We start from the raw sequence: 23,036 nt of genomic DNA on the forward strand, positions 1-23,036 counted from the left end.
TCTAGACCGCAGGGGAGTGGAGTTCGATCAGCTGATCGTGCCTCAGTGCTACCGTCAGGATCTGTTGCGCTTGTCGCATGGCGGTTCGTGGTCCGGACACCTAGGAGTTAAGAAGACTAAGAACCGTCTCTTGCAAGAGTACTAATGGCCAGGGTGTTTTCGTGACGCAGAACACTTTGTGAGGACATGTGACACCTGTCAGCGGGTTGGCAAACCAGGGGACAAATCGAGGGCGCCGTTGAAGTTGGTACCTATCATTACGGAGCCTTTTAGACGGCTCGTTATGGATACAGTGGGACCTCTGCCGGTAACAGCCACGGGGTACAGACACATTTTGACTGTGATCTGCCCAGCGACAAAGTTCCCTGAAGCAGTGCCGCTTAAAGAACTCAGCTCAGTTGAGATAGTCAGTGCACTACTGTCCATATTTGCGCGAGTTGGTTTTCCTGCGGAAATCCAGTCAGATCAGGGCACAGTGTTTACTAGCGCTTTGACGACAGCCTTTCTCGAAAGGTGTGGGGTAAAGCTGTTACACAGCTCAGTGTACCACCCACAGTCGAATTCCGTTGAGAAGCTCCACTCCGTCATGAAGCGCGTGTTGAGAGCATTGTGTTTTGAACAACAAAGTGATTGGGAGCTGTGTCTGCCTGGGGTGATGTTTGCATTAAGGACCGCGCCGCATGCGGCTACGGGGTTTTCGCCAGCTGAGCTGGTGTACGGTCGCTCGCTGCGGTCTCCGCTTCGCATGCTTCGAGATTCGTGGGAAGGCAGGGGCGACGACCCAGTCGTGGTCGAGTACGTGCTTAGGCTCCTCGAACGCTTAAGGGCACAGGAGTTGTCAGGTGAAGCAATGGCAAAGGCCCAGCAGAGGGCCAAGGTTTATTATGATCGGACAGCCAGGGCCCGTCGTTTTGAGGTGGGCGATGAGGTAATGATATTGCGCACATCGCTAAAAAACAAACTCGACTTGCAGTGGGAGGGCCCAGCACGGATTGTTCAAAAACTGTCGGACGTTAACTACGTGGTGAGTCTGCCAGGAAAACGGAAAGCACAGCAAGTTTACCACTGTAATCTGCTCAAACCCTATAGACAACGGGAAGCAGTGGTGTGTATGATGGTAAACGTTCCCGAAGAGCTTCCGGTCGAGCTTCCGGGACTAGGCCCAGTGACGAACAGGGAAGACACCGATCAGGTCATTAGTGACTTAATCAGTAAAGCACCGCTGTCGCCTGAGCAGAAAACCGAACTACACCAACTCTTACAAGAGTTTCAAGGTCAGTTCTCTGAGAGGCCTGGTAGGACTTCTGTCCTTACTCATGAAATAGAACTTACCTCCCCAGAGCCAGTACGATCCAAGGCGTACCGGGTGTCACCCCGCCAGCGCGATATTATGGAGGCTGGGGTAAAGAAAATGCTACAGCTCGGTGTTATTGAGGCGGGTGAGAGTGATTATACCTCCCCTTTGATTTTAGTTGAGGTACCGGGCAAGGAACCTCGTCCTTGCGTCGACTACCGCAGGCTTAATTCCATCACTAAGGATCAAATTTATCCGATCCCTAACATCGAGGAGCGCCTTGAGAAAGTTTGTAGCGCTCAGTTTATTTCCACCCTAGATCTTGTCAGGGGTTATTGGCAGGTTCCACTTACAGAAGAGGCTAGTAGGTATGCGGCGTTCATTTCACCAATGGGAACATTCCGTCCTAAAGTTTTGAGTTTTGGTTTGAAGAACGCGCCATACTGCTTTTCAAGCCTCATGGACAAAGTGTTGCGGGGACAGGAAGAATTCGCTTTACCGTATTTAGACGACGTAGCGATATTCTCCGCATCCTGGTCTGAGCATATGGCACACTTGCGGGCAGTGCTAACCCGCCTGCGCGAAGCGGGCTTGACAGTCAAGGCTCCCAAGTGCCAATTAGCACAGGTCGAGGTTGTCTACCTCGGTCACGTGATTGGACAGGGTCGTCGCCGCCCCTCTGAAATAAAGGTGGCCGCTGTGCGAGACTTCCCGCAACCGCGCACGAAGACCGATATTCGGTCGTTCTTAGGTGTCGCCGGCTACTATCAGAGGTACATCCCCAGGTACTCCGATATCGCGGCTCTCCTGACGGATGCTCTAAGAAAAACACAGCCCCAAACAGTCGTCTGGGGCGAGACAAAGGAAAGAGCTTTTAGCGCCCTAAAGAGCGCCCTAACAAGCCAGCCTGTGCTACGATCGCCAGACTACACAAAAGGGTTCGTTGTTCAGTGCGATGCTAGTGAGCGAGGCATGGGCGTTGTACTGTGCCAACGGGAAAATGGAGAAGTGGAACACCCCGTCCTGTATGCTAGTCGTAAGCTGACCTGTCGTGAGCAGGCGTACAGCGCCACCGAGAAAGAGTGTGCGTGTCTCGTGTGGGCCGTTCAGAAATTGTCATGCTACCTAGCCGGCTCGAGGTTTATCATTGAGACGGATCACTGCCCTCTCCAATGGCTGCAGACCATCTCTCTCAAAAATGGCCGCCTCCTGCGCTGGAGCCTCGCTTTGCAACAATATTCCTTTGAGGTGCGTTACAAAAAGGGGAGTCTCAACGGTAACGCCGATGGCTTAAGTCGAGGCCCCTAACGTAGGAATCCGCCTCAAAGTAGTTTGTTACTGATGTTTTCTTCCTGAGGCAGGTTTTTTAACATATTGCTTTTGTTTAGTGTTTCAAAGTGATGACGTGCTTTCTAGTGCAATTTTCCCATTTGTGGACGCGTTCTGAGTGCTGCTTGACTACTGTAAGGAACTAGGCAGTAGTATAAAAGGGGAAAGAGCCTGGCAGAGCTTAGTGAGGGCTGTCTCGTGCTTGCTGACTGAGCGGTTGCGTTTCGGCGTAGTTCTAACGCTTGCTGGGAACGAGAACAAGTGAACCTGAACCTGAGAACGAGGCCTTCTCTGCGCGCTGCGCTCAAGCAACGCCGAGGGACGACCGATTTCGATTACGAGCATCATCGAGCGACATCCCTCCGGACAGCGGATGCAGTCCCCTGACCATCGGGATCTCCTTCTCCCGGCGGGGCGGTCTGTTACGTTTCGCCTACGACGCGCGGTATAGCCGGCGCGGATGCAACGGACGCCGGGGCTTCGTTCAAAGTGGCGGACTTTTTGGCCCTTTCAGCGCTGCCGCAACGCCTCCCGCCAAGCGCGTCCAGGCAGGTTTCAATGCCACGTGTCTTCGTGTGCGCGTGTGTGCATGTTGGTGCCCACGCTTGTCAAAGCTCGGCAGCCGGGGAGAGGAGCTCCCCAACTGGGAGGCGAGGAGGTCTGACCGGCGCCGGCCCGGCGGACGCGTCACGTCACGTCTCAACATGTCCGTGCGCCTCATCCCGAGCCGTTCCTTCTTGCCCTCGACTCCGAGGGTATAAAGGCAGCTGCCGCGGACGCCAAAAAGAGACTTCGATTTCTTCCGTCGAGTAACGTGGTCGCCCTGACCGGCTGCTCTTTTGCGATGCTAGAATAAACAAGTTGTTCTGTTGGCAGTCGACTCATCCTTTGCCAGGACCTTCGGATGTTTCCAGCTGTGCCCCAGGCCGCCAGGCCAACGCTACCCTTGGGGCTTGCGACCCATATGCAACATTGGTCATTTCTCGCTCCATCATGTAATACCCCATGCCCGGTGCCTTTGAGGTGTATTAAATAAATTCCTGAAACTCCAGATTGTACGCGTTGGCTTTGAATTTCTGTATACAGAATGCACTATTGCTGCATAGTTCCCTTGAAACTAAATGAGACTACCATCCGTGTGGTAGCTTTCAAAGCGCGGCACTTTGCAAAGGGCATTCTAGCACCACCTGCACCAGATCCTGGTATCCCCGAGGATGTTTTTACCATTTGCGTCTCGCTTGAGGTAACAATAAAACATTTTGCTGGGCGAGTTGGTTCATTTTGCTAGATGGGATGCTTGTAGCGCGACAAAAAACACAAGGGACAGAGACGAACGGGACAAGCGCCAAGACTACACAGCGGCGTGTGTCGGTTACAAGGGTCTTCATGTGTAAGTGGAAACCATTTTTGGAAGCAAGAATGTTTACCCAGCTGGAGTTCAACAGCTGAGAGGCGTACCTGTTTGTCTCCACTATGACATCAAGCAGTTCATCATCAAAGTAAGCCTCAAAAAGGTCTAGAGGTTGGGGGGGGGGGGGGGGGGGGTTTACTGTGGGTGTCAGTCCTGGAGAACCCTTGAATTCAAACCGTGGAGGTCTGACTGGGATATTGTTGAGTTTTATCAGACACCATTTGGGGAAGCTGGCCATAGTCTCATCACTATCTTCTTCCACTTCAGACTCTGACGGTAAAAACGTCATCACTATCTTCCTCACTTGAAGAATAAAACATAACACTGACATCCTCATCACTTGTGCTATCATGACGGAGATTAATCTCCCGCACCAGAAATCCATACGGATGATGCTATGTTTGTTTGAAAGCGTGGGAAACAAGGCATGCCTTCAGTGCAAATGACGGAACCTGTGCTGCCATCTATGTTTTAAATAGAAAAATGCCATTTGACGAGTTGGACTCGCCAAAAGCCACTTGGAACATTGCAGAACACCCATGAAGACCTCAGCTCGTCATAAGCAAAAAAGTGGCGATCGCTCGTGATGAGTTGAGGTCGTCATAAGGCCTTTATGGGACTAAAAGAAGTGTGAAAAAAAAAATCAAGTGGAGAATCCCAAGAACATCAAGCACAAGGTACTACCGGACACTGCACTATGAAACAAAACTATGGGGCAACCCTTTACAGCAATGCCTATTTTAGAAAGGGCTGCCGCGGTGGCTCAGTGGTTATGGCGCTCGGCTGCTGGCCCGAAAGACACGGGTTTGATCCCTGCTGCGGCGGTCGAATTTCGATGAAGGCGAAATTTTCGAGGCCCGTGTACTGTGCGATGTCAGTGCATGCTAAAGAACACCAATTGGTCAAAATTTCCGGAGCCCTTCACTACGGCGTCCCTCATAGCCTGAGTCGCTTTGGGACGTTAAACCCCCATAAACCAAGCTTATTCTAGAAAGTTTTTACAAATTTGATGCACACCATAGTGTGTCTGTACACAGAGTGTGATGCTTTTACAATTGCCCGTTTTCTGGCTGAATGCACATTTAGAATTGCAGTACAGTTTGCCGATTTAATCGAACACCATAAATATTTACACCAGCACATGGCTGCACACGTGTGTAGCAGATTTTGCTTGTCAAAAATGTCTCGGAAATATAGATTTATACGGAATTAAAGAATACCATTGTGCTTGTAAGTGGTTGCTCTAAGGGGGATCCCACCACACTGTCCGACTGCTCTTAATTAAAACCTAGTTAATTTGACTTTAAAGCAGTGAAAAAAATATGAGCCACCTACAATAAAAGGTGGCAAAGGAGAATTCCTCTGTTACTTTTGATCTTGCACAAATAAAGTAATACTACTGCTGTTCCACCACAAAATGCATACACATCCACCCTGGCCATATGGCCCAAGAAGTTTTGTGACAAGCAATACATATGTACTACATACTACCTTTGAAGGTCCAGGATTACAATTAAGACGAGCAAAAATAATGGAAATCCAAGAATCAAGCTGATACGACACACAGGTGATGGATGAAAAGTCATGGCTTTTATTTTTTGCCGCAACCAGTCTCAAAATATGTGGAGATCATTACTGGCTTTGAAGATGTGTTACACCACGTTAAAGACAAGGGCAGAACCATATATGCAAATGCTGAGGGAGCACATGCAGGCATCAAAATATCTAAATTAAGTTATCAAGCCTGCACTCTTTGCACACACTCACACGCTCGATATAAAGTGGACATATAACTGCTGCCCATCCACCCATTTATTTTTTTTTCTTTACAAGCACGACACCTGCAACGAAATTCAAGTGCTTGTCTCTGTTGACAGATATCCTCATTGCACCTTTCTTATCCGCCCCAGTCCACCCAGAAAAAGACTTAGTCGTGTTGTCATCCCTTCATGCCGATGACTTGTGTAGGAGCGCCTGCGCAGGCGAGTGTCCCAATGTCACTGAGACTTCATGGACACGAGTTTCCGTTGCCTTGTCCTGAACAAAAAGCAACAACGCATACAGTGACACATCAACAGAAAGGCACAACCTCCTCAAAAGAAAGTATGACAGCAAGTACTGATTCTTCAGCACGATTACCACGTCAGTTGCATTTCTCGCAGTGTACATTACAAACATCGCACACTCTTTGTAATGTGCACTGGCCTTCCCAGCAATTTAAATGTATAAAAAACAGTGCTGCACTGATTCACTAAAAATATGTTTAACTTAAAGGTTGACCAAACAAGCTGAACCATTTCACCACAAGCCTTGATCTTCCTTACAGAAATGTTGATTTCAAGTGCTAAGTATACATCTTGGATCTGCCAAAAGAAATATCAAGGCTGTAATATTGCATAGTCAGCATAATCAAAGCAGACGTGACACCTTACATGTCATTCCATGTCAAATCTTCACCTCACATGAAGAATAAAAAACGTAAATGATGCAGCACTGTTACTAAAAAGCTACAATGGTAAACAACGACAAACTCTGAATTCTGTCATTTTTGGCAACTGTACTTAAGAGCTGTATATGCTGCTGCTGAAATTTAACTTTTTCTAGTTTAACTTTTTCTCTTATAAATCTAAGGATATCAGCCAAATCAGAGTAATTACATTATTTAAGATAAACTACATACAGATACAGGTAGCTGAAAAGGTTGGTTTCACTCCACATGCAAATGCTCATAAAGAATATAGCCCACCCAAGACTGCCATTCTCATGCAGAAATGTCACAAACACTTCAAATTAGGCCTGCCCATTTTAGTAGTAATCAACATTACTTAGGAGCAATGTAAAAAGTTCACTGAGCCAGTAAACCACATCAAGTTTAATAATGGCCATTCAAATGCCATCACCTATGGTAGATTAAGGTGAAGATCAATATCCTGCAGGAACTGTTGAACAGTTGAAAAAAAGAGCTCAATTAAGGGGAGACGCGGGTCTTGAAATGCTAAAAAAATGCGAAATTTTGATTTTGCAAAAATGGCATATTTGGGATCCATACACTCTAAAGTTCTCGACAAAGGTAAAAACAGCACTAAATTTGACACAAACCACTCAGAAAGACGGACAGGACAGGTGCGCTGTCCTGTCCGTCTTTCTGTGTGGTTTGTGTCAAATTTAGTGCCGTTTTTACCTTTGTTAGACAATGTTCACGAACTAGCGCAGCAAAAGGTAGCGTTAAGCGAACACTCTAAAGTTCCTGCCTAAAAAGTTTCGAGGTCTAAACTCAACCTCCAACTAATAAAATATCTACATATATCGCACCTACGAAGCCCAAGAATGGCGATTTTGGAGCAAAATGAGGCAGGACATCGCGCCGGTCGCTTCCCATCACCGCGTCCCCGATGGTCATCATTTTGGTTTTGTTTGAAAGCTGGGCCCCTTCCCTACTACGTGGTATTACTCGCGACTGCGAAATAATTTTTTAACGTCTGCATTCCGCTATTTTTTAGGCCTCTACAATGACCTCCAAATGGCTGGTGCGCACACTTCAAATGAATTTTCTCAGCTTCCTGTTTTTTGCCAACATGACTAGCCTTACGGAAGTTTTTATTATGTTCTTATGGTGCAATTTCAAAAAACCGTGTACCGTTAAATTCAGAAAGAAATAAACTGTGGAGCATTTCAAATTCAGTGAACCATAATGTCACCTAACTATACTGCATAATTATGGTGCTTGGACAAATTTAAGATTTTTATATGATGATTATTTCAACAATATATTTAGCATAGCTCCAGATGACAGGGCCTTGGCCACAGTTCCATTTCAATCGAAACTAAAAAATGTAGAAAGAATGTGTCTTAAGGACCCGTAAGAATTTAATTAGGCTCCAGTTATTTTCCTGTAATATGGAAACTAGTTGAGATATACTGAAACTAATTATATTTTTAAAAACAGGACGAAGAAACACATAAATGCACCTAATTTCATTACAATATCTTTAATTATAAAAATGTTCATTTCAAGACCCGCGCCTCCCCTTAAAGGAGTACATGCACTTAATTTCGGTAGCTTGTTTTTTTTTTTTTCTCTCTCTGCAATGATGCGGAAGACACTACTATGCATGAATCACCATGTGCTATTTGCCTACGACCGCTAAATAATTTATGATTGAATTTTTTTGTCATGCTGTTTCAATTTCGGTTTCAACTACAGAACGATGACTGTGACGTCAAACTGTGTTTACAAGTCATGTGACGCATGAGAAAACTACAATTTAATCGCTGCTTCTACATTCGTTGTCATTCTGGTTCTTGGGGCAGGCTGGCTATAGCATTGTGGCGAATTAAAACGATGAAGCAGCGATTATATCGGAGTTTTTTCATGTCTCGCATGACCTATAAGCACACTTTGACATCGCAGTCATCGTTTGGCTGTTGAAACTGAAACAGCATGAGAAAGAAATTCGAATAGTGGTCATGGGAGAACACCACGTAGTAATTATGTATAATAACGACTTACGCACCATTACAAAGAAGAAAACACACACCCAGAAGTTAGGCGTCTATACTCCTTTAAAGGTATTTCAAGGCTCAGCTCGCTGCTCACATGCATGCCGTACTGCCGGGCTCTTGGAGGCGCGAGGGTACACCACAACCCTACAACACAACAGCACACCTTTTTCATGCAGTGTGTGTTCACCCCAAGATGTAACAGTGGTATCTGTAGTATTGGTATCAACAGCTGTCACAGTTTCTTCAAAGCAATCCAGGATGCTTTGGATATCACAATAAGCTTGGATATCACAACACCACCGATGGTGCCATCAGCAGCGATAATAGACACAGCCACTGCTGAAGAGTGCAGGAGTTGAATCTGAATGAATTTGTGGGCTCTCTACCACAACACATAAAGCATTATAATTGGGCCAAGATAATCACAACATTCTCTAAAGACTGCTTTTGCTTATGTAAAATGTCTAAAGCTGTTCAGTAACCTTAAAAAGGCCGTACCTTGACTCTGCTCTGTAGGAGGTGTATTCAAACCACATCACATTAGGAATCAGAGTGGTGTCTCTCAGCATCAGCAATTCACTGAGGTGCCTAGAATGGTAACACAAAAGAGTGTACAAGTCCACAGTAAAAAAACAGTCACACCCAACAAATGGCAAGGAGTCTTGGCGTCATCCTTCATCTAAAACACATACATGACACTAAATGACATTTTACATTTTAGGGCAACTTGCCCAAACATTTTCTACATCACAATGCATTACAAGTAGCCCTGACACAACAGGGACCTGCTCTTTTGTAATTTTGAAGTTTTAATTGCATCACAAACATCAACCACTGTAACAAAACACCAAATTATATAAACACTTATTGAAACATTTATTTTTGGCATACTCCTGCATGCTAATATAGCAACAGTCTTTCAGTAATAATATGACTTTGCATGGGCGCGCTCAAAAGCACTCGAGGTAAAGAGCATGGTGTTTGTGACTAGCTTTGCAGTTACACCATCTCACTTCTGCCTCCTTCCAATTTCAGTGAAATTATCAGATGAACTTCCTGTGTCATTTGCGGAGGAAATGACCTCCTCACAAAAACTGCGTACATTCTCATTGAGCTCACAAGTCCCTCCCACAAAATATGAGCCTTAAGAACATCTCCATGACTGGCAATGGCAACACATCTAGCAAGAAATAGTCAGCAATTCTAAGCTGAATGGATGAAAAAAATGCTTGCCCAACATGTGGATAGGACAGCCATCTTAGACATCAGGTGGCACCTGACTAATGACAACCATGGATTAAGCATTATATCTTCTCAGCAAGTTTACATAAGTTTAACCTGTTTTTTTTTTTTGCTCCGCAGGCTGGCAAACCATGGCAAGTCTTCTGCTGTCACTAAGATGAAAAGAAACCAGCAACAGCAGCGAAAAAAGCACAACGATTCATTTCTTTACAAAAAAAAGTGGCACAACCTTTGGGTACCAATACGTAGCACAACTCGCTTACCCTCAACTAGCCGTTACAACATAAAACTTTGCCACTGCCAGGCGACCACATTCAAAATAATTTCAAGCATGAAAAGACAGACAACGACAACTTACGCAACGGTACAAATACATAAATTAATACACTTCCCAAAGGAAACAAAGCCGGACCCAACTGCTGTGACATAAAGGCACAAGTTTCTCAAACGCGATATTAGGTGTCAGTAAATTTCTGGACGCTATGGCTGGACAGAAATGAGCTCACTGACAAGGAGGCAAAGCTGATCCTTAATACTCCAGCACTATCGCTATTTAGTCTTCTCCATCAGAAGCTACAGTACGGCTTTCTAATGTTACATGCATGGCTACAGTGAGCAACCAGTATCAGCAGGACAACCACAATATTCACCAGCATAAAACGGACCTTTGACCAGCATTTCAGCTTGCCATCCACAATTCCAAGAAGCCATGCAAGCCCGCCCTAAAAACTGGAACAAGGGTGGCTCACTACTATCATCACCTTACTGGCTATGCAGATAGATCGACCGTGACAAGTGCTGCCACCAAAAAACAACAGACAGCCGCTGCATACATCCCTGTTACAAGCAAGAACAACAGTGGCTGAGCTTCATCTTGGCACACGTGGATAACTGGCATCTACTGCAAGTGGGCCTCTCCTAGAACCACGACGACGTGTGGTACAAGCAACAAGGGCTGTTGTGAACATCCTGTACACAAGCCATCTGGACGGACTGCTGACTCTGAAGAGAGCCTCCACTCTCCTTATTTTCCCTAATTTTTGTTTCCATTACATCTGTGCCACTTTGATTTCCATTGTCACCATCACCGACCCACCTTTTTCTTTTATTCCCCCTCCTGTTCCACTTTTGCTTAGTAAGTTGAACCTTCACGACTCAAGCTAACCTCTAAGCTTTCTTTTTTTTAATAAGTCCTCCTCCTCTACTGGGAGATGACATTAAACAAATGTCATTAAAATGGGTATGCATGCAGATATCAAAGACTGCAGCTTTTGCCAAATTAATCAGCTTCTTTAAGTCAGTGCAAACCATCTAAACTGATTACCCACCTCTACCATGTCAAGGAATTAAGGAATGCACATATCAATAAAAGGAAATGAAGAAGGTTTTCGAAAACTCTGACCAATACTCTGCATGGAAAGCAGAGGCCAGGAGTAAAGAGCGGGAGCAAAGCATGACTATGAAACTTAAATGCACACATCCAAAGCAAAGCATCGCACACCTCTGCACAATGTGCCAAAATCGCAGTGAAAAGACAAGTGCAAGGTGCCCACCAGGAAACAATACGAGGGTAGAGCGGTGTGAGTATGAACTGGGTTATGCAGAACCAGAGGCAGGCCAGCACGGAGCCTATCAAGGCTCCCCAGCACACCTGCGCCCATGTGTGGTATTCCAGGTACACTCTGTGAAAGGCAAAAAAGGGAGGGGGGGGGGGGGGGGTCATTAAGGCCACCAATTGAAACAGCAGTTAGATACAGCCAACCAGGATGATGCAACAACCTATATGGAACGCAAATACTAAAGGGCCACACACAGCAATGCCAAGTTGTTCAGCAACTCTGTGACTAAGACCAACACTAACTTTCAATTCACAGAGACCTTCACAGATGAAATTGTTAAAGTGACCGAGAATACTATTTCAACATTGCTCACGAACACAACTAGCACATGACATACTGGTGCCACAAAACTTCATGCAACATGAAAATCACACAGAAGCCTAATAGTTAGCAGTCTGAGCATTCAGCCAAAAACTGAAGGGTGTTTTCTGCGTTTCCCTGTGCTTTCTTCTGGCAAAACCAACTGGCAAAATATTAGCCACATGAAGCTTCCAGAGTTCACAATTTAGAATTTAACTCTTCCACAACATTCAGACATTTCTAACCATTTCATGACACAACAGAGCAAAAAATGACCGCACAAAACAGAAGAAATGAAACAAACAGCAAGTAGCAACTGGGGAAAAAATAAAACACTCACTCTGGTGATTAGGCAAGGGCAAGCAGAGAGCTCTCAACTTAGCTAGAGCCACAAGGGCAAGTTGAAAATGAAATGGGAAATGTACTACAACTCAAAATCTATGCTTTTTACAAATACTCTCAGAAGGACATAGTGACTGGCATGCTATTGTTCTGAGGATACTTTGTCCACCTAATAAAACAAAACAGAGCCCCAAATAAAAAAAATTTCCTTGATTTTTACTATAGCCGTGTGCCCGATTGTCCAACTCCACAAGAACCTTCACAATTTTGTTATAAAAGCTTAAGCAAAGTTTTTCAAGGACAGTACCACTTTGAGACTTTTTCCATTTCAACACCTCAACATGCCCAACAGCATGTATATAGGCACCTCCCAGTGATGCATTCCGGGAATTTTCCGTTTTTCAATGGTTCTGAGGGGTAATATTTAGCAAAATGGTAATTTTAGAGTTTCAGGAAATTTTAAGAACCAAAACTGTCTCGTGTTTTTCAAATTAAAGGGACTATGTAATAAATTAATTGAGGTTACATAAAGCAGACGATAAATTGGCATTCGATCACTCGTCACCCCAGTGCAAGAATTTTTGAGCTAGCATCAATAACAACCAAGATATAGACGATTAAAAATTACGCTCCTCCTCTCCCCCCTCAACTCGTACACGCGGGGCACCAGAAAAAAATGAAGACAACAGGTCTGGGACTGCGCCCCACCTATGAACATGTCATCCGCTGACGCTCGGTTTGCAACTTCCGGTTGTTGCACCCAGCGCCCCAGCAGCAGCATCGGCAGCGTCTCCACGGTCTTTCTTCGCCTTTCTGGATTGCGGCGCGCGTCGGATTCTTTTGCTTGTCGTGTGTTGTTGTGAATGAAAAAGACGCTGCGTGTGGCTCCCCAACTCCCGACAGAAAGAGGCGGCAGAGGTAAATTGAAACCATATGCGCAAAAGCCATGACCTGGCTCGCGCTTTCCCGAGGGGCTCGCACGGCGGAACGAGCAGACGACTTTTACAGCTACCGGAAGTGTGCCCGTGACGTCGTGGCTGACGAGGCTCCAGCGAATGACAGCATGTGGTGGCCTGCCGACGTCACGGAACTAGTGACGTGTATTTCCACGATTTTAGTTGCAAAATCCATCACGAGAACATTAATCAGCCCGCGAATTTTGAAAAAAAAAAAAAAAAAAACGGTTTTTAAAAATTCATAATAATTTGCCGGCTCAGTTCCGAAGGCTCATACTTAGTGTAAATGCTCCTTAGCATGATTTCTAAGCATTGAAAACATTTACAAGCGACTTTTAATTCATTGCATAGTCCCTTTAACAGAGTTTTCAAGCTTCTGTGGAGGAAAGGGCCTGAAATAGGGAAATAGCATAACACATCACTGACACCTATTTCTAGCGTTAATGATTTGCAATACTATTTGACAAATGCCTTCACGCTAAGTGTTAAGCACCCATATTCCTTAGTATTGTACTCCATGAATGCAGACAGAGCACTTAGAACAACTTTCATTTCATTTATTGCCCCTAAGGGCCCACAAGAGAAAAACATCAAAATACTAGTGCAAATAATATTACGAAGTACAACAGCAACCGCACTTAAGCGAAGGCATATCAGTTGAAGCAGCAAAAAAAAAGAAATAAATAGTTAAATATCACATATGCACTGATGAACATCAAGCAATTAGCAGAAACTAGTAGTACAACGCTAAAGACAGGAATAAAAATGCACACTTCTATTTCTTTCATGTACCAGCTGCCACAAAATCCTCAAGTTTTGTTATGAAGTTTTCTGGGTTTGTAGTCTCGGTCATCTCTTTCAGTAGCCGATTCTATTCATTGATGGCTAAGCGTAAAACGATTTAGGTCAGTGCGTGAGAATGATGGTTCAACTTTGAAGTTATGATCAATACGGGGGAAAATGTTCAAAGAAGGTGTGATAAGTGCTGCAGTGTAGGTAGTCACATTATGATAGAGCTTGTGAAAGAGCATAAGACAAGATATTTTTCGCCTGCTATCTAAAGAAAGAAGGCTGAGGTTACTTTTAATATGAGAGATGCTGGAGCCAGGTGAATATTGCCAGGAGACTGGGCAACCTTATTTTGTACGGATTCTAGCTTGTTAATAAGATATATCTGATGGAGACTTCATATAAATGACACGTAATCTAATTTGGAGCAGACTAACGCAGTAAAAGCAAAAAGCTTTGTGTTTTTGTTTGCTTGATAACATGTGCAAGGAATGAATCCATGTGTTCTGTAGGTGGTGGCTAGTATGTTTTCAATGTGAACAGTCCACTATAAGTACTTACAGGAATTTACAGATTCGATCACTGTGTTGTTAACAGTGTAGATAAAGATCAATACTTCAACATATTTAGTAAATCTGAAGAGCTTAAGTTTTTTTGGTGTTAAAATTCATCTGCCAAGCTCAACACCATTCTTGCTGTATGAAACAGAAAAGCCATACCTGCTGTATGAAACAGTTCCTGCCAGCAGGAACCAGCAGACTATCACAGTATACTTCCAGAGGTTCTCCCAAGGACAACTGCTATTGCCGTGGTGCAACCTGCAGTAGCAGAATGTTTATTAGGCTAAACGCACGCAAAATGAAAAAAAAGAGGCAATCATGTATAAATGCAAATGATTAAAAACCACAGACTCACCGAACGATAACAAAGAAAGCCAGGTATGTTGCCACAAACCACATGAGCTGAGAATGACTGGATGGCATGCCAAACTCGGTGAAGTTATCACGAGCTACAAACACAGGAAAGTAAACATCAACAATGTGCGTTAAAAAGAGTTCACATTAATCTTCTCTAAGTAGAAACTTTCCAGCTGATAAAGTTACCTTTATATGGCCTGGCTTCCTTAATTACATGCTTAAGTACAAAATTTATGGCCTCGCTGAGTAGAGTGCCGCACAGGAATGTGATCTGAAACAACAGGTGCCATGGAACTCTGTTAAACAGCCTTAACTCAAACACTGCATTGCAAACCATTCAGTAATACCTGCAAAGAGGTGCAGGCTCACATTAACAAGCACTAAGTTTGTGCATGTGTAAGCTCTGTGAAAGCACCTGTATATCTCCACAGAACATGCTTTCTGTTAAAAGGGCCCATCACCAACCTTTACGAGACCTTTATGCATTTCTTTAAATTCTATTTTCTATTTCACAGCATACTGGCATATAGCATCAGAGAAGTAACGTGCCATCAGTGTCCAGCACCCTTGCCCTAGAGGAAAGCAGAACGCCTTCACAAGCACATCATAAAAACATCCTGAAGACGACGCACTGTTGTGTTATGCAACCGACCTAGTGTACATGGAACATCATGTGTGCTGCACAGGTAGTAGTGTGCCATGGCAGCTGCCAGCATGGTGCTGATACTGAGAGGAGAGAGGAAAACTTGAAAACAAAACTGCAAGGTTGGCCATGGGCCATTTAAGGTCAACACTTTCTAAAAATGAAATGAACATGCTCTCTCATAAAGTGCTTAGTACACCAAGACTACTTCATGTTGCAGAGCTGGCATCTCAATTGGCTCAACATTTACTGAGAGATGGTATGAATTTTCTGCAATTTTTCTTTTATGTTATAGGTAACAGCAACAACTATTGGTGCACAACTCACAGCCATGAATTTCTATGCATAACATTTTTGTTCAAAGCACCATACATGTATGACAGAATTACAGTTTTACAACTACACTGATGGGAAAAGCTTCTGCCATACAGCTAGACTGCAAAATAATTAATTTTTAAAAGGGCCACAAAATACGCCTTTGTCAGTACCGAGGAATACCTTAAAGTATGTGGGACAGTTTACAAACAATGTTTTGCCAAAACAGCTTTCCCTAAATATGCAACGGGAGTGCAGGAATAGAAGGTACAATATTTAGCCCTCACAGTCTCTAGAACTTAAATTCTCTTCTACATTTTCCATTGGTCTGCACCATATCACACTGCTCGCATAGGTCACTCCCTAGAGCAGTGACATGGGGCAGTGCTGATACTAATTCCCCATGCCGGCTTTCTGTGGCGCAATAATTCCAGTGATAGAGCAGCCACAGGAAAGAAAAACATTTGACACTCCATTTATTAGTGCCATGAGCCATCTATGACTACACAACTTAGCTAAGATGTTCTCAGTGGTGTACCGTACCCTGATAACATTCATACATTTTGGGATTCCTCACATGTCTAATACCCCTGTCACACGGCATTCCTCAAAGGCCTTTCCAGCAAAGGCATCTTTTTTCACCAAAGGAGCAAAAGCTTAAAGGAGCAGCGACGCCACTACACGGCGCAGCCCAAAGGTGAAACAGTCGTTGAGGCTTAGCACCCGCTGCTGTGCTCGAGCCGGCTGAAGTGAGTGTTTCAAAATTAAACTGGGGAGTTCTGTTCATTCAATGAGCTCAGACAATTTTTTTCATTCTAATTGCTTGCTTGAAAGAACTGCAACAGCTGCTCTCATCAGCAGCAGCAGGTTTTTTGTATTGCCTTTGCCACCAGAGCACTCGGTGTTGCTGCAACACTTTTACTGTCTTGAAATCTGGGCATAAAATATAAACACCCTTCCAAAAAGAAAAGCCAGACACACCTTTTGTATTTTTAAAAGATGCTTTCAAACACTGTTGGCTGCATCTACTTTTTTTTCATTGCTTTTACTTTTTGACGTTGGATGGCACTGTGATCGCAGGTTCTCGAAGGCCACGCCTTTGGGCTCCAAAGGTCTCGGACGGGCGCCTTCGCCTCCAAGGCCCTTAGCAGCAAAGGCGCAACATTTGTGCCGTGTAGCTGCACACCTTATGCCTTTAGATATAATGACCCAATTCTCAAAGGCCTTTGCGGTGCCCGTGTGACAGGGGTATAAACTGCCCTACCTCTCGAGTGAAATGGAAAATTCGTACTGCCTCTACTTCTCTGCACATAGCAGAAAGCTCTGGCTAAGCATTCTAAAACAACTCTGACTTCTTAACGCCACATTTCTGTTTCATTCAAGGCATTCTCTTTTCCATGCTCAAGCCATGTTTCACGACTCCTTTACTACAGAACTGCTGATGGCTTAGGGTAAAAAAGGTAAGCTATAAGAACAACTTCTAGTGCTACTGTGCAACTAGAAAAGGAAGTTCACACAACATATGCAGACATCGTACACAGAACTGTGTGCTACCAAGCACACAGCCATAGCAAGTATAACATACAGACAGCGAGCCATGTTATAGCTCACACAAATTTTTATGATGCTGCACAAAAATCATTCGTGGCTTTCCTTTTTTGTTTTTTGAATAACTTGCAATTTAGAGTAACCCGAGTCAAAGCTTACATGTACTGCACTCCACTTTTCTCCCCTAGTTTGTGACAACATAGGTCAGTAAAGTGACTACTGGGTCTAGACATGAAGTTTGGGTACCTAAGATCATGCTGTAAAGCACTGACAAGATAAAGACCACCATTTCCACATAGCAAACTCATAATATAAAGCAGTCAATTCAACAAAGCTCTGCTTTCCATCTAAAAATGTAACCTCCTCAAACTGTACATCAAGCCTATCATGGTGCAAGCTACTTGCTTTTTTAGATACATTTAGACAACTTGCAGTGTGGCTCCAAGCATTAGTATGATTCTGCAAATGGGAGATAACTAACAAAAACCTACAATAAAATGAAAACGGGGTTCAAGAGAAGGCTAGTATAGACAGATTTCTTATGAGAGCAGAACATGGCCTAATAGTGACAAAAAAAAAAAAACAGGTTACAGCAAATGAACATCAACTATGAGAGCAGGGCTGTTCTTGCCAAGCCAAAATGTCTAGTCACCCAGCTCACTTGCCCAGAATTAAGCCAATAGGTCAAGCTTTCTCTGAAGTGCTTAACGAAAGACAATGCAACATGCATTAGTAATAAAGCAAATGTTATGTATGCATTAGCTAGTTATGACACAACTTGAATGAAACAAGCTTGGTTGGAGCAGTAACTAATATGAGCCTGCATGAAGCCTGCCAATTACGCTGTAAAAAATGTTAAATATTTATATTACCTCACAGGATACAACATGGAACATTGCATGAGGGGAGAGGGAATACAATAAATGCATAAAAACAGGTTGGACATCATTATGCAGTGCATACAAGTATTGGTACATGAACAAAAATAGAGAAAATAAAGAACTGCACAGAATATACAAGGTCTCAAGAATAAACAAATTAAATGCAGAAATGAACTCAAGAGAAACCAGGAGGGATATCATTACGCAAGCAGCTAGGAAAAATGCTGCTGATTCCAGCTCTGAATGCTACCAAATTACATACACCAGTGATGCAGTTAGGTAGACCATTGACAGCTATAAGATGACAGCTTGCGGCAATGCGGAAGTCAGGCAAGAATGACTTGTAAAGCTGTACTGGTTTTTTAAGTGGTAAGAGCAATGGTTTGCTTGGTCGAGAGGGAGGATGAACAGGTGGCTGCAGTAAATTCTGAGCAAAAGGCAGACTAGAGCAACTTTACTCCACATGATCGACACTGACAATGAAAATGATGCTTTCATACTGGTCACACTGGAGTGGCGACTATAACCTCTTGCAAGGAAGTGTGCAGCAAGATTTCAAATCAATTCAAGAGTAAAAAAATTAGAAAATCTTAGTCGGACAACGATATGGCTGAGATAATTTCGAAAAGCTGAAGGACGAAACTTTGTTAAGGTAAGTGTACAGTTGTACCAGCAGCACCAGGGAGACTGAGTTCCAAATAACCAAGAGTCAGTGAAGCTTTTGCTGTAGTTTCTATATGGACTGCCCATGAAATGTTGGGTGTGAAATGAACTTTAAGGTACTCATACAAAAACGCTGCGATGACTCAACTGTCTCGCAAGGTGTAAGTAAACACATAATGCTTGTGACTAAGTCCGATAGTTTGGATTTATCAATATTTATTAGGATTTGCCATAAAGCACTCCAGTATTACTATAGCTAAGGTCGCCATGAAGGATCTGGTGACCTGTGGGAAAGCAAAATTTTTGAAGGTCATGGTTTATGACAGTGTTGTTAGCTTTGTTGCAATCAAAGGCATGTTTAAGTTTTGTGCAAGATGGAAGCAATACCGTCAAGTAAAGAAATGAAGAAGTGAGATCACTAAAACTGCCAGTAGAGCCTGATCAGCCAACTATCAAGATGATTATCACAAATACCTAAATCACCAAAAATAAAAATATTTGCACTTAAAAACTTGGTTTTAACTGCACTCATGTTGCCATAAAAACTGAGGGCTAAAGTGTCAGTGCTATTTGTACATGTGTAACAGATCCTGGGGAATGTGTCAATGAAGGTGAATGAACACAAATTCAATAGCGAGATTTTTTTTTTTCCAATTAAAACCTCATCACCTTTACTGTCAAGACTACCATTGCTACATACAAAGAACCTGTTAGAATCAGACAGGACTTCATTCTTGATGTTAGAATGTAACCACATTTCAGTTTAAAAGGACACTAAAGAAAAAAATGCTAGACTGACAGATTAGATTTAAGAACACTACCAGCATTATTTCTGTGCCAAACGTGGCTGCACTGCTCAGAAAATAGCAAATAAGTCCACCACTTGTTCTCCCATTTGCAGGCGCAGCCAGAATAATACGGAGCCCGCGACAGGCGACGCATAAAGGAGAAACTGCACCTAAGCGCCACCTATCAACGACACAAAAAAACACTTGGCTCCCCGCGCGCAGCAAGAGTACCCGCCACAGAGCCCCACTCTTTGCTTCAACCCTGGCGTTATCTTTGCTCGAAAGATGCTGAGCTGTTCCGAGCAATTCTGCCAGGTGATGCCTTCAGTTTATCGTCGATGTCGCGCGCCGAGCGCCAAGCTGTGTTGCGCTAAGCAGCGCGCAATCTTTCCTTTGCTGCAGGCATACAGGCTATACGTTAAGCAGTGATAGGCCTGCGGCAAAAAAGCGGGTCTGTGCCCCTGTGCCTCTCTGTGCGTGCTGACATGCATAGTTCCCGACACTCATGCTAGGTAGCGCGCATAAGCAGTTCTCCGCAGTTCTGCAAACGTTCCTGTGCTCCGTATTATTATGGCCGCGCCTGTACACCCCAAGTGTTATGCCATTTTTAACACATTCCTCATTTTTTAACATCCGACTAGTGAATCATGCAAAATGGCGAATATCCCAACCATATCCTATTATACCGATGAATGAAAACTACTTTTTCTACCTAGCACATAGGGCCTGTCACAATACTTACCTACAGATGGTGCCACACACTGTTGGCCAAGAAACTCAGTGATCACCTTTCATGCTATGTCAGCCTCACTGTTCACAAAAGTGCCCTAGCAACTAGGGATGAGGGAATATTCTAAAGCTTCAAACAGCGAATTGAACATCCTGCTATTCAGTTCGTTGACCGAATCAAACAGTGCCAGTTCAAAATTATTTGCAACGGATCGAATATGACCTCAAGTTATCGAATACTTTTCAAATAATATGCATGAAGCTCAAATGGGGCACGCCATAGGTTTCTTCCCAATATCAAAGCCATGGATCATAAGTATCATCCCTCTCATATACTGAAATGTGGCACTAGTTTGTTCACTGTCATCATCAGTGGGGATCAATGTTGCTTCATTCATCAGCTACAGCTTTACCTCCAATACTTATAGCACTGCCACTGGTGCTTTACTGTTTCGCACAATAATTCGTTTTGTACGAATATTTGCATAATTAGTGAATAATAACACAAATATTTTATTCATATTAGATTCAATTCCTTCACTATTTGATTCATATTCAATTTTTAACTGAACTACTCCACTACTCATATTTGATTGGGTAGCAAAGCCAGCCTATTCTTATTCAATTCAATTTCGAAAAAGTACTATTTGCACACTCCTAGTTAACGTACTGACTTCATGTTGCTAGTGGTGATCAGTGCTGTGTCTTTTGGAACCTACAGCTATAACTGCTTGAGTTATAGTGCTACCACTAGTGCTTTGCTGCTTCACATGAATAATCGTTTTGTGCAAATATTCACACAAGTAGTGAATAATCATACAAATATTCATATTCGATCTAGTTCTTTCACTAGTCGATTCGTATCCGATTCGGTTTTTAACAACACTATTCATATTTGATTTGGTTAACAGAGCTAGGCTATGTATTCTATTTGGCTTTGAAAAAATACTAATCACACGCCCCTACAAATAACTATGAGACACTGTGTTTGGCTTTCGCTTCTGAAGCTGCTGTGCAGAACAGCTTCAGACAGGCCAACAAGGCAGCATGCAAAGCAAGTGACGCTTTGCACTCTAGTATCTCGTCAGCAGTCACATTGTGGCACACTGCTTTCCTATTTTACGGAGCTCAACACAACAGCGATCAGCCAATCAGAGCCAGCTGTAGTTCCACAAATCTTGTGGGGCATCACTACAGTCGATCGCTTTTACACAATTTTCTGGTTTATACAAGCTCTGATCTCGGCAAAAATGGCATACTTGCAACCTTGGGACACAAATCTCTCAATCCAGGTGGACTTATTATTCCCCTTTAGTGTTTGTTTAGCTAAAATATTGCAGTCACTATTATTTAAATAGGAACACAGTTCAGTACTGTTGGGGAGGTCACTGCATATGTTGGTATATGATAAAGACTGCCAGGAGTACACACTACTGTTACAATAACATCAAGAACTAGCCTGATAGTTCCAAGTTTGATGCTCCACTACATAAACATTTACTTTTCATTGCTTTGGCATACCTTTATGTTCCTGGCTTAACAAGAATAAAATACAAATTAAAGCAATAAGACCACCACAAGCCACCACAATAGAACTACAATGTGGGTTCCATTATTGTTGTAAAATGCTTACAGAAATGCACACTTAAATTTTATACTGCAAGAACTCCTTTCTGGGATGTATTCTGTACCTCAGGCTCTGACGGTCCGCCAGAAGGGGCAAAAAACCATGCTATATGTCAGCCTAAATAAAGATACTTATTTCATTTACAAAGTAAAGATATGCATTTTAATAATAGCTTACCGTGTGCAAATCTCTTCTGAAAATGACTAGCGTCCCAAATGACACCAAGATCACCAGCGGTGACAGGGAAATATAAGCTAGAGTCTTTCCAAACCAGTCACCTGGAACAAGAAATCGCCAATTCATTAGTAACGCTTGCTCCAAAATTGTCGGCAAAAAAGTATCCACGATATCTGCGAAACTTCGGCGCCACTTTCCCAAGTGCTTCCCGAAGTACAAAGCACCGAAATTGCCTGCCCTGATGCCGAACCAAAAAGGAAAAAAGCAAACACAGTGAAGAACTAAAAGTTCTGTGCACAGTACAAAGTGTACACAGTACAGCGTTACGACAATGCAAACATAACGGTTACTTATGTTTACATTATCGCACACATATCATTCACAGTTCTTCCGTCACCAGCTGATGACATTCTTGCTGCCCCGATAGAAAAGGTAATACGTTTGAAGCTCTGCTGTAGTCCTTAGGCGTGCCTGGATGCGACGCTAACATCGTCAACGTGGATCAGCACTTCAGGCAAACACAGCCATGTCAAATATATCTGGGCGCAGATAGTTAGTACGTTTCCCAGCAAGGGAACAAAAACTGTTCTGTGCCCACTGCACAGGACAGAGAATACATGGAGCAATAACCTGTTTTCTGAAATCTTTCAGACGTGAACGGTCGGATCACTTGCCAATGAATCGCTGTTGGAGTTGCCGACGCAACAAAAGTTCGGCTGAATTCTTTGTCGCGCTTCGAGAACTAAAAGCTTACAGAAATGCTCCACGCCACTCACCTGCAGGGTATTCGACGTGGGTCAGGGACAGTGGTACCCATGATCGAATTTCGTTGTCAAAATCGCCAGGTACCGGACCATTCCCAGGTCGACCACCGGCCATGTTGTGTTGGCGATTTTCCCGCAGAGGCAGTGTTATGAACACAAATGCCACTCACGGGATGTTCACTCAAGATGAGATATAAAA

At 43.6% G+C, this 23,036-nt stretch overlaps 1 protein-coding gene across 1 annotated transcript; it reads right to left on the minus strand.

The window, feature by feature from the left end:
* Positions 1 to 5,602: 5,602 nt before the first annotated feature.
* Positions 5,603 to 23,001, minus strand: LOC144114903 (dolichyldiphosphatase 1-like). Its single transcript, XM_077648920.1, has 8 exons — positions 22,850 to 23,001; positions 22,074 to 22,174; positions 14,889 to 14,973; positions 14,701 to 14,794; positions 14,505 to 14,603; positions 11,333 to 11,461; positions 9,036 to 9,125; positions 5,603 to 6,071 (listed from the first exon to the last, which is right to left on the minus strand). Exons 1-8 carry the CDS (start codon positions 22,950 to 22,952, stop codon positions 6,032 to 6,034), a joined length of 741 nt encoding a protein of 246 aa, XP_077505046.1. The 5' UTR covers positions 22,953 to 23,001; the 3' UTR covers positions 5,603 to 6,031.
* Between the last annotated feature and the right edge of the window lie 35 nt (positions 23,002 to 23,036).

This window comes from Amblyomma americanum, chromosome 1 (genome assembly GCF_052857255.1).
Source record: "Amblyomma americanum isolate KBUSLIRL-KWMA chromosome 1, ASM5285725v1, whole genome shotgun sequence".
In the NCBI taxonomy this organism is placed as follows: Eukaryota; Metazoa; Arthropoda; class Arachnida; order Ixodida; family Ixodidae; genus Amblyomma; species Amblyomma americanum.

Excerpts from the sequence above, each read along its gene's own strand:
- LOC144114903 (XM_077648920.1), bottom strand. The coding sequence starts at position 22,952 with ATGGCCGGTGGTCGACCTGGGAATGGTCCGGTACCTGGCGATTTTGAC. Across the intron at positions 14,604-14,700 it reads GCTTTCTTTGTTATCGTTCG|GTTGCACCACGGCAATAGCA; the intron begins GTGAGTCTGTGG and ends CTGCTACTGCAG. Across the intron at positions 6,072-9,035 it reads TCCTACAGAGCAGAGTCAAG|GACAAGGCAACGGAAACTCG; the intron begins GTACGGCCTTTT and ends CTTTTTGTTCAG.